This window comes from Antechinus flavipes, chromosome 3 (genome assembly GCF_016432865.1).
Source record: "Antechinus flavipes isolate AdamAnt ecotype Samford, QLD, Australia chromosome 3, AdamAnt_v2, whole genome shotgun sequence".
NCBI classification, from domain to species: Eukaryota; Metazoa; Chordata; class Mammalia; order Dasyuromorphia; family Dasyuridae; genus Antechinus; species Antechinus flavipes.
In genome coordinates, this window is record NC_067400.1 from 507,802,134 (window position 1) to 507,816,917 (window position 14,784).

At 34.3% G+C, this 14,784-nt stretch overlaps 1 protein-coding gene across 1 annotated transcript; it reads right to left on the reverse strand.

Annotated features, from left to right (window-relative positions):
• Positions 1-2,197: 2,197 nt before the first annotated feature.
• LOC127557357 (interleukin-18-like) lies at positions 2,198-10,699 on the reverse strand (the record flags this gene model as incomplete). The annotated part of the gene is made up of 3 exons (XM_051990706.1): positions 2,198-4,931; positions 7,633-7,769; positions 10,522-10,699. Coding segments are annotated over 3 exons (552 nt in total), but the record flags the coding sequence as incomplete, so codon positions are not given.
• Between the last annotated feature and the right edge of the window lie 4,085 nt (positions 10,700-14,784).

Here is a 14,784-nt window from a genome sequence, read left to right on the forward strand (position 1 = left end):
AAGTTGTGGCATTTTAGGGCAGCAGCTATGGTATTTGAAGATTTTGAGTTGCCTTTCAAAATAATATAATATCTATGAAATATATTATAGACTGGAAATAATTAAAATAAAATGTGATAAAATTTAAGGTTTCTGTGCTTTTGTGATAGAGGGACAGTAGAACGCCATCTGCTGACTAAGTTAGATTTTTCATTCTGAGTTGATTGGAATTCCAATCCCTCCCTCCAACCTCCTAAAGGAAAAACAATAAATGAGATCAAACCAAATTCCAATATCCCAAGTGAATGTTGCACATGAGTTCAAACACAAGGTAGACATTTCCTCCCCGATCGATTCCTCTCATTTCTACTTTATGAACCAGTTCCTTCCTATGGTAAAATTCAAATCTAGGATAAAATTTCCCTCATGACTTCTTTTAACTTTTGAAAAATGAAATCATTGAGAAAAGTCGAGAATTGAGAAAGAACTTCAGAAGATGTTTGGAGAGTCTAAGTTTTCTATCACTAACATATGCTTTCATATTGGTGAGGTCTAGATTTGGGGTACCTAATGAAATTAGGGTTTAGTTGAGGTCTAGTAGCAGGTTTGGGGTACAGGAGTCAAGCAAAGATCCCCTGCAACCTCCTTGGATTCGGCGCAAGGATACGGGGGTAACTGAGGTCCAGTAGCAGCGCGAGTTCCCAATAAAAGCATTTATTGACCCGGAGAGCTAGACTGATAAAAGAGGTTTATTATTAGGTAAAGATAGAGATAAGGAGGGCACTGGACCAAAGAGGGTCCTCACATGGCTACCATGTTTGGAATCTCTGCAAAAAGGGGTTTCAGGGTGGCCTTTTCATAATAGGAGACTTAGCTCGAGGGGCTTTTAGGTGTAGCCCCAAAGTAGATTCAGATCCGGGTGGGGCTGGGACAGGTCCGGATCTTCTATTGGAATTCAAAGGGACCAGGATTTGTAAGTTAAAGGGCAATTTACATTATTAACTAGGAGAGGATGAGAATCTAGAAAGCAAGCTTTCCCACATCAATATCAGCTTTGTGTTCTGTTTCTAGTACCCATTCACTTCCTTAATTATGACCTGGTCTGTATTGTCTTTTTACCAAAGATATTGCTTTGGTGAGCTTCTATTGGTTCTCATCAAATGCTGTCCTTTTGGTTTGTAGAATTCCTTATGGGAATATTTTTTTCTTAATAAAAATGAGCTTACCACGACCCCCTTCTCAATCTAAACTATTTCTTTTATGTAAATTATACCTTTCCATAAGTCTTTTCTGATAATAAGTTCATATTCCATAAAATTTCTGTGATACCTACAAATTCAGTGTGGCATTTTTACGTTCATTTTTTTTTTTTTTTTTTGTTCTTAGCAATTCTTTTTAGATAGCTGACTCCATAAGAATTATTATTCTCTTTTATGAATACAGTTTCTTGTCGACTTTTTTATTAACATTTTCCTTTCTAGATAATGCCTAATAAAGGCTGTAGTATCTGATTTAATTAATGTTAGGACAATTTCCCCCCTCCCTCTTTTTTTCATATTAAAGCCCTCTTGATCAGATCAGTAAGCATCAAGCATCTGTCACTCATACCTTAAATTCTGGCCCAGAAAAAAATATATATATATTTTTCTCCTATGCCATTTTGTTAATCAGCTGCTCATTCCCCAATTTCTGCTTTTCTCTTCTGAAAGTCTTAACTGTCAATCTACAACAATGATGAAAAAACCAATTGAGGCCTTTGAGGAATTCAATTCCTTCTTACTTCTCCCTTTCATCCCCAGTGCTTTATAATCCAAGAGCTATATGAACCATGAAAATATTATCCAGTTTTATTGTACAGGGTATTTTTTTTTTGTTTTTGTTTTGTATTTCCTGAGTTTTTGGATTACCATCTAATTTTTAATGATGGCCGTTCTCTTTGCCATCATAAGGGATAAGTAAATATACTGAAAAAGTTTATTTCCAAAGTCCAACACTATAATAAATTCCAAAAAAATTGAAGTAATGTTTTTATAGAAGTCTGAAAGAAATGTAGTGATATTCTTTTTTTTACTGTGAAGATAAAGTTTTTACAATTGGAGCATAAGAAATGACCAGAGATAAGATATATTATAATTCAATTATATAGAAATTTAAAACTTTCATGCCATAAGAAATAATAACATTAATATAAAAATAAAATAAATATTGTGGATGAATGTTTAGTTTCACATTTTATACATAATATAATATAAGCCTATGAGGGTAGCTTCCAATCACCAATGGACAAAAATAGTCAAAGATTTAAAAGACAATTTACCAAAGGGAGAAAATAAATAATAAATTGGGAAAATTGTTATGGTTTGCCCTCTCTTTTCATATTAAATTAACAGAGAAGAGAAAGAGAAAAAGGAAAGAAGAGAGAGAAAGGGGAAGGGAAAGAAAAGAAACAGAAACTGAGACAGACAGAAAAAGAATTTAAATAGTTCATTAATGGCAAAGTATAGGGAAGCAAATACATTTAATTGCCACTGGTGGCAAGGCATATAAAGGCAACCTTTTTGGAGAGCTACAGTCAGTTTGCAATAAGAGTCAAGAGTAAGGTCATATTTTTTGGTCTTATCCATTACTAGGAATGTATTAAAGGGAAAATATTCAAAATACAAAATAATCTGCTTGTGCATTATGTAAATTATGCTTAAAATATCAGCCAAAAAAATTACCTAGATGTCCAAAGTTTGGGAAATAACAGAATAGGCTGGAGTATATTAATGAAATTGAGCATCATATTAGAATTAAAAAGAAGAAACATGAAATATCTATAGAAATAGGGGGAAATCTATGTAAAATAATACAAAATGAAAGAACTCAAAATTTGCTTAATTTTGTTATTTGCTTTGTGTAATTGTTATTAAAAGGACCAGAATTTGTTGTTCTGGTATTTGTTTTATTTTTACTAAAAATTTGATTAAATATTCAATGAACAAAATTCTCCCCTCAACACACACATATACACACACACACTAATTTTTTTTTAAATTAATGCAGAATGAGTGGATGAAAAGATGCACAGACAAGAGAAATGAGCAGAGATTTCTCTTCATTTGTCATTAAAGGAGTACTGTCTCCAGAAGGCGACTATTAAAATCCACCTCTGCTAGCTAGAAGAGACCTTTAACCCCTTTTTGTTAGACTTTGGAAATAAACATCTTTCAGTATATTTACTTATCCCTTATGATGGCAAAGAGAAGCACGATGTTGGAGTGAAAGAAAAATGGGGTTGGAATGAAAGAAAAATGAGGGTTTGTGTGAGTCAGAAACCATTAATAAAACAGCTGGATAGATCTCTAGAAGCAAAGCAAAGTTTATTTACTTTCTCGCGAGAATCGGGCGTCCCAACATCAAGCAGACAGTAGAAGGGAGGAAGCACCGTAGGGGGTAGGGTCGGCGCTTTTATCCCTAAAGCAAATTCCCCCTCCCACCACTGACCCTCATCCTTATTGGCTGAGTAGCTTACATTCTAAACGCGGGAACTACCCAAGAAATTGAACTTGGCCAACAAGTACATAGTTGCCCATATTTGGCTGAAATAGGGAGGATAACAAGAAGGGGACTTAAGTATGCCCTTGATCTTAAAGTCCTTCAGGCCTACTCAAACTTTGAAATAGATGAAGCCTTACTCGATTTTCACAACTGTCTTGAAAGATCTCATTTTATCTCGTTCAGGTTGTTATCAGGTGTCCAGTTTAAATCTCAGCTCTGACACTTACTAGCTGTGTGATCACTAGTAAGTTCTTTAACCTTTCTGAGGCTTTGAATTCCTTACAATTTTTTTTTTTTTTTTTTTTTTTGGTAATAATAATAAGACTCTGTGCTGACTCACAGAGCTGTTGTGAAGTGAATGCTTTTTGTAAACCATGAAGTTGTTTATAACTATTTCTATCTCCACTCTTTACTATATACCTTTTTCCCCAATAATCTCTATCTTCATATATTTCTCTGTTTCTCTAAGCTCTGCTTTGATATCTCAGGGTAGTGTACCTCATAATGTATTTTTAAAGGCAGTTGGCATGGCATAAACTCTGGTAGATTCTATCAGACTAGAAAGACTTTAAATAGTCCTGGAGACATCTTATATCTGAGGACTAGCCCAACTAATTATGGAGAAGTTTATTTTAAGGTTAGCCAAGACAATGTGTTCTTTGGCCATGAATATTCATGAAATAGATAAAAATATCCTAAATATCATTGTTGTTGATAGAAGCTCTGATTAGTAAGCTCTTAGGCACTGTGTAGCAAAGAATCTGCTTCAGTCAATCTTAATGATTCACTACATCTCTCCATGTTGAACATTGCCCTCTCAAATAATGCACTTAGATTAATTTTCTGATTTGAACTGATTGAATTGTAATTCAAACTTGTATTATTGGATACATTGGGTTTATGAGCAATAATTCTATTTTTATATTTATATTTTAGAATAATATATATGAATCACAAATTCACTCTTAATACTATTATTATAAATTAAATCTAATTTGTAGTTTCTTGAACTTAGAAATCTAAATATATTTTTTTCTACTTCCCACTTCCCCACAAGTGTTGATTAAATAACCATGATTATATAGTTACTTATATTTTTTGCAGTTTAAGACCCCAGTAAAGTGCTGTTATCCTTAAGATATTTTCCAGAATTAAAACCATCATTCCGAACAGACTCATAAGTCTGTTTTCTCACAGTTATACATGACAATGAATTTTGTAGATCCTTCTGTATCCTGGCACCCTTTCTTTAAAATCAATTTAAAAATACCCTTCTTTTCCTGCTTACATGCTAGGTAATATTCTGGGTACAAAACAGATTTAAATTGCATCTTATCATGGCCTGAAATTTTCTCTTGGTAGAATAAGATATCCTGTTCTTTGTCATCAATCTTATCTGGGGCAGCACCTTCCTATAGAGGAAGAAAAAAAAGAAAAAAGAAAACTTTCCAGATGTTATTATGAAAAACCATAGAGAACCTGAGTAAAAAAAAGTCCTTGCGTAGTTATCATACTGGGCTTCTGCTAGAATATATGTGACTTAGCTCCATAAAATCATGTAACTCCATCCTCTTATAGTATAATCACTGTGCATTCATACTTCTTATTACACTTCTGGGACATTCCCTGTCCCTCATCTTCCATCTAGATGAAATTTGTCTACTGTCAGGCAAACAGCACTCCAGTAGAGCAATAGTCCCTACAGATTATGTTCCTCCATCAGGAGCTAGAGGATGATCCAAGTAGTTCCTTCTCCTTGGCTCCCATCCCAAGCACAGTTTTTTTTGTCTCAACTGCTCACTATTTGGTTGCCTCTGGGCATGGACTCCCTTGCACCCTATTTGACCAGATGAGGTGAGAGTTTATATAATTCCTAAACACTCTCGGAAATTCTATGATATTTCTTAATGTTTAACAAATTAATATGTCCTTTTACCCTGGAGGCAGCAATTCATCTGGATAAATCACTCATTTTTAAGATTGCTTCTTTTTTTGTGTGGAGCATACATTAGCATGCATTCCCTGATGCACAAGTGTACCTGTCCTTGCCCATGTGTGTACATGCCCCTCAACTCCATCATCCCTCTCTACTTAATAGTAATTCCTCTCTTCTTTCTGCCCCCAATTAAAATCTTCAATTCTAAGAAAAGTCAATCATTAAAAAGATAGTTGTGTGAATGTCTAAAAAGGAAGGCAGAAATTACAATAGCCAACCAGGTTCTGTCCTTAAATTGAAGGTTTTACCTGGTAAAAAGGTAAAAAAGATTGAATTTTTGCCTGACTTGTTGAAGTCATTTTCCTTCCTTTATAGTACTGTGCATACATACAATCAACATAAAGATTTTCCCATTAGTACAAAGGCTTCTTCTGGAGAAAGAAATGGCAAGCCCTAATTGGGTCACGGAGAGTTGCATACAACCGAAATGACTCCATAACATAACAAGAAGAAGAACAGGTCTAGCCTCCCATTTTATATCTATGTGACTTTAAGAAAATCATCAAATCTCTTGGCTTTATTTTCTTTATCTGTGAAATGGGGAGTTAGATAAATTCTAAGATCTAAAATTCAGGTTCCATGTTTTGTTTGTTTGTTTTTTTTTCATTTCTTATTTCCCAGGCCTTTTTGGAGGACCAAAGGTGATAAAATACCTTGTAAACCATAAGGCTTATACAGAAGTCAATGATTGCTTTTCTTTTCCTCTTTGATCTTGACTTTCATTTTAACTTGATTTGGTTTGGATTAAAATGTTGAGTGGGAAGGGAGAATCCTACATAGCTTTATTTGCCATATAGAATGTTAGAATTGGAAGAAACCATCAACCAGTCTCATTCTAGGTGGATTTCATAGCTATTGGGGAAAAAACCCAATAACAACAAACATTTTTTTTCTGTTTGCCTCTGATACTTTATGTGATTTTTCCCCTTCCTTGGGCAGACTTGCTCTGTTATCTGTCTTTAATTGAGAGCTATATGTTTTTGCTTTGGATTTGGGAGGTATCTCATGCATAGAATACACTCCCCCCCATTTTCTTCAAATTGTTTCTAGGAATTTCTAGTTTCTTTTATAGCTCAGCTCAAATGTCCCTTCTTTGCTTATCCCATAAGTTGCAAGTAACTCCCAACCCTACACTTTGTATCTATTTTTAATATACTTATACTGTTTATGTGCATATATGTATACATATATGATGTGTAAATATAAGGCAACATTATTTCTCTTTTGTCTTCTTATCTCCAGTGATTAACATTATGTCTAGTAAATAGTTGGTGCTTAATAAATGTTTGTAGGTTGATATTTAGAGTATAACAATGGAAGTGTGAATAATGAAGAACTGATTGCATAGAAATTCATTCTTGAAAATATCATAGACTATTCTTATGAATTTTCTGAGCAAGGAAGACATGTTTCCTTTAGGGATGAGGATACTATCTACTAATTGATATAAAGTGAATGTTTGAGGAATCTACACCTCATTGGGGACTTTGTGAGTTGACCTAGGATTGTGTTGCTAGTTGTCCTGGCAGTGGTGAAATGACGAAAACTCTAAATGTAGAATTGAAAGACCTGAGTTAAAATTCTGTTGTCTATCTTGGAAAAATTTTCTTCTTTTACAAAAAAAAAAAAAAAATCAAAGTTAATGATTCATTAATATATAAGACAAAAAGACTAAAATAGGGCACTCTTCTAGACTTGTGTCTTTAATTGAATCCTTCCTGATCTATTAATCCACACTTTTAGAGTGCAGTGATTTAACCAATTACAAAGTTAACTAGTTGTGCCACCATCTAGCCCACCTTAATCTTATCCACAATCTTTTGCAGCATTGGGGTGCCAGATTAGATGACCTCTCCAGTACTTACCAGCTCCCTATTCCATAATATATGGCAAATTATCTGGATGGTATGGATTTTGCAACAAGTGCTGAGCCCAAAACTGTGTTATGAGCCCATACTAACTCATTGATTTAGGCAGGTGTGGATGATCCTCTGCCTTTATAGATCTCTGCTTTTTATTCTTTCTCTTCTGGGGACTGGATTTGGACTTTTCAACAAATTATTTATTCCTAAGGTTTCCCTAGAAATAAAGCTAAGAACAAATTGACTTATTCTTACCTTAAAATGAAGCTTTTTGTTCTTGCAGGATAGTGTATAAATTTTTTTCTCAGTCTTCACAGATAATGCTACAGCTAACCCTTTGGGTGTAGTCTCTTTATAATATTGTATTATAAATTGAGTCCGAGGTGCATTGGCTAAGGATAAACATTTATAAATTAGGGTTTTATTCTGAAGAATCTTTTGCAGCTTTTTAACTTTTAAGAATAGACTTTAAGGAATCATTCCAGAGAATACTATTGCAATACTGATTTTTGTGTGGTTTGTTGAAATCAAGAAGATGATTTTGAGATCTGGGGTAAAGGTACATGTTAGAAACAAAAGTCTAGAAAGTTTAGCATCTACCCTCAACAAAATCCTGTCATGGATTAGAAAGCTTTTTTCAGCCCAGCATTGTCTGTTTTACTTTTAGCCCTGTTGATTTTGTTCTACTGTTCTAATTCCCCTCTCCTCTCCCCCTCCTCCCCCACCTCTCAGCAATTGGGGTTAAGTGACTTGTTCAGGGTCACACAGCTAGGAAGTGTTAAGTGTCTGGGGTCAGATTTGAACTCAGGTTCTACTGACTTTAGGGCTGGTGCTCTATCCACTGCACCACCTAGCTGCCCCATTCCAACTTTTTTATATCTTAATGCTGTCATCCAAAATAATGGCAATCCTTCCAAATTTTGAGCCATTTTTGTAGCTAATATGACTTTATCAAAGTTAATGATTCATTAATATATAAGACAAAAAGGCTAAAATAAGGCACTTTACTAGACTTGTGTCTTTAATTGAATCCTTTCTGATCTATTAATCCACACTTTTGGAGAACAATGATTTAACCAATTACAAAGCTAACTAGCTGTGCCACCATCTAGCCCACCTTAATCTTATCCACAAAAATATAGACTTATCAAATGATATGCTGATATGTGTGTGTATGTGTTTATATGTGCTGTTGAATTAAGGATCCATTTAGAAGACATTCTAATTTTATATATTTATCTGAGTTTAACAGAGGAACTGGCCTGATGAGTTCATTGTGATAGAGAATTCCTTGCTGAGGAGTGAGTCACCTTGTTGACATCAATGGGAGTTGGCACCTTCTCTGCAATAGATAGTCTAAGGGAGACCATTGAGGAATTAATGACTTTCCTAGGTCATCCAGTCTCTATTTGGCAGGGTTGGGACATTAATCTAAGGTCTTCCTTACTCCAAGGCTGACTCTCTTTCTACTGTCCCATGTTGCTTCTTTTTGTTAGATTATAATAGAAAATGTGTACATACATGTATACACACACATCTATCTATCTATCTATCCATATTTTTATCTCAGTGCATCATTTGACAAGTCTCTATATTTTTGTGGATAAGATTAAGCTGGGCTAAATGATGGCATAGCTAATTAGCTTTGTAATTGGTTAAATCATTGTACTCTAAAAGGGTTGATTAATAAATCAGACTGGGTTCAACTAAAGATACAGGTCTAGTAGCCTTTTTGTGTTAAATATAATAAATCAATATCTCTAATAAAGGCATGATAACCATGTGCAAAGATAGCTCAAAGTTTGGAGGAATAGCCATTATCTTGGAAGAAAGAATTGAGATATAAAAAAGTTTCAATAGGCTGGAATAATAGAACAAAATCAACAGGGCTAAATGTAAAGTACCTTATTTAAGTTTAAAAATGCAATGGCACAAATACAGGATGGGGGAGAAAAAACTTGCAATTCATGTAAAAACAGACTAAAGGTTTCAGTTGATTGGAGATTTAATATGGAGACTATCAAAGAAGTCAGTGCAATATAGGCCACCCTTCAGTAAAATTTCTATTTCTAGATTAAGGTAGATATGGTAACAGACAACTTCATTTTATTTGAGTTAAATCTAGGATCCTGTGTTGAGTTCTAAGTAAAGCTTTAATAAGCTAGAATTCTTCTAGAGGAGTATCACCTGGATGATTAGGAGTCTAGAGACCAGCATTGTTGAAAATATTTGAAAGAGCAGAGTTTATTTAACCAGGAGAGGAGAAAAAAGGACAGGGCATGGCAGTGATTTTCAAGTATCCAAAGGGCTAATCATGTGGAAAAAAGAATTTGGCCTCTACTGCTTGGTTCTCAAGAGGAGAAATTGGAACACTGTTCTAGAGAATCAAATTTTGATGCAGCATGAGGTAGAGCTTACTAATATTATAGCTTTTGTAAATGTAGATGTAAATAAAATAATAATGCACTTGGGAGGGAATGTATTATTGAAGATTAAAGTAGAAGCTGGGTGACTGTCACTAAGGACTATTTGTAGAAAGACTTCCTGTATTAAGTAAAAGACTAGAAAATAGATTAACATTAAAATAGATTGCTTCCAATTTTAATATACTTTGACTTAATTGATTTAATTACTGCAAAGAGTTTTATTTAACCAATGGAAATCCATACTAATAACATGCTTTGGTTAAGATTATACTGTTTATCCCCTACAATAAATAAAGACTGATTTATGTGTGCCAGCTCTGGATTTTCAAATGAATTGCAATGCACTCAATAATCAAAATCCACATCAACAACCAAAGAAATAGATACCCTTTGTAGTGTGTTATTAATAGAGTTGAGCTGGATTTACTCTTCACCCTTTTATTTAGGTATGAAGCTAGATAGACCTGATGGAGACATCACTTATTCAAGTCAGAATATTTAGATTTTAAGTCCCTTTTAACATGTTCTTTGACCTTGAGCAATAACTTGCTCTTTTTGACTCTTTTGACCATAGTTTTCAAGGAAGGATTTTTATCTTATAAAAGTGAGAAAAAAAATCAAACATCTCTTAGATCTTTTTCAGTCTTATAATTCTTGGCTTTCTATAGTAGTGGTTCAAAAACCCCCAAAATAAACCAACAACAAAATAAAAACATACCTTTAATCTCCGCATCAGACATCTCTTCAAATACAGCAATTTTCTCTCCTTTGACTATTATAAGAACTCTGCCCTTTATGTTTCGTAAGATGGCACAGCGCTTTTCAAGTTTGCTGAATTCTTGTTTAACTATTTTAAATAAATATGCATTAAATACACACTTAGAGGTGGAAGGTTTTCATATTTATTAGCAAATCTGTTTTAAATTAATTCTCCAGAATAATTACTGGTAATATCCTGATATAGAAAAATCTATGACATAGATAAATGACATAGAGAAAAACGCATTCTTTAAGGAATATGAATGACTTTCTCAGCAACACCAAGCAGAAAATGGGAAGCTTTTTCCTATCTATAAACTGTAAGTTCATAGAAAGTGGAAGCTATTTTTAATTTTTGTTGTAGTGTTTTGCACTAATAGTACTTATTAAAGGCTTGTAGCATTGAATTAAATTGAGAATGTAAGGAGCTAATCAGGGAAATCTCTTAATGAGCTTGATGAGCTTAGTGAGTGATTCTTTTCTTGGAGTTTTAATTACCTCTTCCAATCAAAGATATGTATATACCCACAATCTCATTCATAACTCATGAGTGATCAATGCTTAGGGATGAAATGGCTACTTCAAACTATTATAGGTTATAGCCATCCCTTTGTGATTGTCCTTTTGAAGGAGTTATCATTGCAGAATTTGACTTTTGGATCCTTTCTTTTTTTTGAGAGACCCAGAAAGAATTGAATATATTAGAGATCTGAGAACCAACTTTGGTCCCAATGGGGGTGCTTGCATTCTGATAAAGTCTCTAAGGGATAGATTTACTTACCCCTACTCTACAACTTCAGAGATGACAGCTTCTTGGCTTAATAATTATAGCTGATAGAGAAATGTTGACCTAGTGACAGTTCCTAAACACAAACCTAGAGAGGCAGTGGAAAATAACATCTCAGTTGCATATGTTTTCAACAAGGTAGTCCCAGCAAAGGAGAACTACTTTATCAAATGGTATGTATTAATAAACCATCGCCTTTTGGAGAGAGAAGAGGGAGTTCCTGGGTGGCATTCCTGGGCAGCATCAGCTTTGTCAGAAAATAAGGATTATGTCTGTAGTTGTATAATTTAAAAGATCTGAACAAAGGGACCTCAGTCCCTCATATCTCTCAGATATGATATGGGAGAGCAAATAATTATTTTCAGTTACCATGAATTATTAGGACAGTGTAGGCCCAATGGGAAGAAGACTACCTTCCTAGAAATTTCAAATTTGTTTTACAAGTGGGGGAAGTTCAAGCTTTAGGATAGTGTCATAAACCTAGAGGAATATATTTATTACTGATGGAACTCACTGGGATATTGGATAATTGTCTCTCTAACAATTTCAAGTTTATTTTTCTTCCAAGAAAAGTATAAGACATAAGTAATGCTATGAGTCTGGAGAACTATACATATCTGAGAGGATGGTGGGTCTCACTGGAGCAGGAAGAAGCCATAGTATGGACTACCATGAATTCTTTATTTTTTGCATTTTTTTCTGATGTGAAATAAAATGCTGCACTATGCCTTATATGTGTTATTACTTTCAATGTTCATATAGCAATTAAAGCCCCTTTAACTATATCTTTAAAAATCAGATGCAAATTATTCTCTGAACTTTATTTTGAGATTTCTAGAGGAACCTCTGAGTAAAGGCAAAACAAACTAAAGGGAGAATGATTTGGGGGACTGTCTATATAAGCAAACAATTTTGGGCCTTTGATCAGGTGTTACATTATGGGAAAATACTTAAGAAAATTGAGAAACTATTGACATTTAATGCTATTAAGGGACTAATGGAGGAACCAGTGCTGAACAAAGAAGCAATCATTCCCTCTTCCTAAAAGGTCTATCTGCTATGTATATGTCTCTTTTAATAGGGATTTCTTGGTTAAAAAAAAAAAAACAAGCAGAAATAGGTTTCCTCTACTCTAAAGCATTTTCCCCAAAGGAAATCTTCCTATCCCATCACCACTTAGGGACAGTCTGCTTTTCTCTCTTTAAACATTTCTCCCTATTCTTCCTTGTTGGCTTCAAAGACAAGTGTCTAAATCCTCCATCCCATTTTTCCTGTGTTCTTCTAAAAACCATGACTTTCTGCTTGGATTCAGCCCAACTTAAAGTATGTCTGCAACTCACCTAAGGTAGACTGTGAGAGCCAGAGTAATTCCAGTGCAATAGTGAACGTATTGCCACATTCTCCCTTTTCCCTCCTCATCTCTGCCTCTAGATTTCCTTGGGTCCTCTCCAGTCTCTGCCAAACAACCAATTTCTTCCAGAAGCATTTCCTAGTCTCCCTCAATTTTAATGTCTTCCTTCTGTTCACATCTCCGTTTTATCACGAATCTCTCTCTCACTATGTGTGTATATCTATGTATATATGTGTATAATCTTGTTAGCACATAATTGAATGCACGTTTTTCCACATTACATTTAAGCTCCTTGAGGACAGACACTATTTTTGTCTTAGTTTATATGTCTGTAGTGCTTAGCACAGTACCTGGCACTTAGTATTTGTTGACTTGTTTCAACTTCTTATCTTTTGCATCAGTGGTCCCAATGGGAGTTACACTGAATGCATATAGTTCACACCCTTTTCAGGGAAGGAATGCAACTTCCCAAACCAGATCTGCCCCAAGTAAAAACAATATCTTTGCATGTGGTTCTGTGCTACTTAGCAACTCCCCAAGTTTAGATAGGATAATAGAAAAAAATTAAATCATTCTTTACCTTGTTCTTCAACTGTGGGGAAAAGAAAGAGAAAACATTCCATTAAATTATTTTTTTAAAAAGCACATTTTCATTTCCTTCTTTTACATCTTCTCTCTTCCCCCTTTCCCCACCATTTTTCATAGCTTCTATAGTTGGATACTGTTTTATTTAGGAAACCTTTCCCCAGAACTAAAAGGATCCCACTTAATTCCAACAAAGGAAAATGAAATGTGAAAATGTAATCCAGATTTTGTAAATGGGAAATACTTCCATGATGGAGGAAGGGAAGGATAGGGAATGAAAACCTATCCATAGAAACTTAAATGGAAGTAGATTCTCTGTGATAATCAAAATAATGCCCTTTAACTTGCCAAAATGTATTATAAACAGGTAGCCTTTACTTAAAGGAATTTTAAATCAAAGAATTCATGGTACATTAACAGTTTCCCAAGATGCATCCCATTTCAAACTTTTTGGAAGTTAAGGGTTATATGATAATGTGGGCCTACTACTCCATTATATATTGGTATGAGCCAGGATCAGTTGCTGGATCTTACAGTAAATATTATACTTAACTTCTAGGCCCAGATTTTTGCAAATAGAATATTTTTTCAACATTATGGTAAAATAAATCAATGGTAAGTGGTAAAATAATAATAAAAGAAGTTAAAAGTAAAATTAGAAAACTCTGCATGAGATGACAAGGACAGGCGTTGGACCTAAAATTTCTTTGGTATTGGGTACTTTCAGGTGAGTAAATTCTATTCCTCAGTGAAGGTCAAAGACTCTTTCTGCAAATTATTTCCTAGAATACTAATACAATATATGTGTTAGAGTCAGAATTTGAACTTAGATCTTGATTCCAAAGTTTGATCTCTGTTTACTACATCACACTGCCTTTATGATGACAATGAGGATGATGATATTTATGATGATGATTTACTTTACATAGTTCTGAGTGTTTATAAGTCACTTTTTTTTCTCAGCATGTTTGTGAGATGAGGAATATAAAAAAAAGGTGGCAATGTAAAGTGGAGGGAGTGTGGGAGTTAGAAAGATCTGGATTCAAATTCTGCCTCAGGAACTTGCTAGATGTGCTGGACAAATCACATAATCTTTTTGAAGTTCAGTTTCCTAATCTATAAAATGAGGAAGTTGGACTGAATAAACCTCTCAGGTTCCAATTTGATGAGCTCAAAGATCCCAAATGTTAAAAATACTTACAACAAGCATTCTTATTTATCTAACTTATTTATTTATAACTGTGAGCCTGTTCTGTTACTTATATTTATATAGATGTGTAGGGACACTTACCCATTAAATATAGTGTGTCGTTTCTAAAATCTAGATCTACAATATTGATAGAATTAAGCTCTTGATCAAAGTCCATTTCTGCAGTACAAGCTGCTGCTGGAAAGTTCGCTGAAGTTGCCATCTTAACACCTAATGGAAACAGATACCAAATTGTTAAAGGATGAATAAAGTTCCTTTGACAGTTAGCACTGTCTCCTAATTCTCTCAT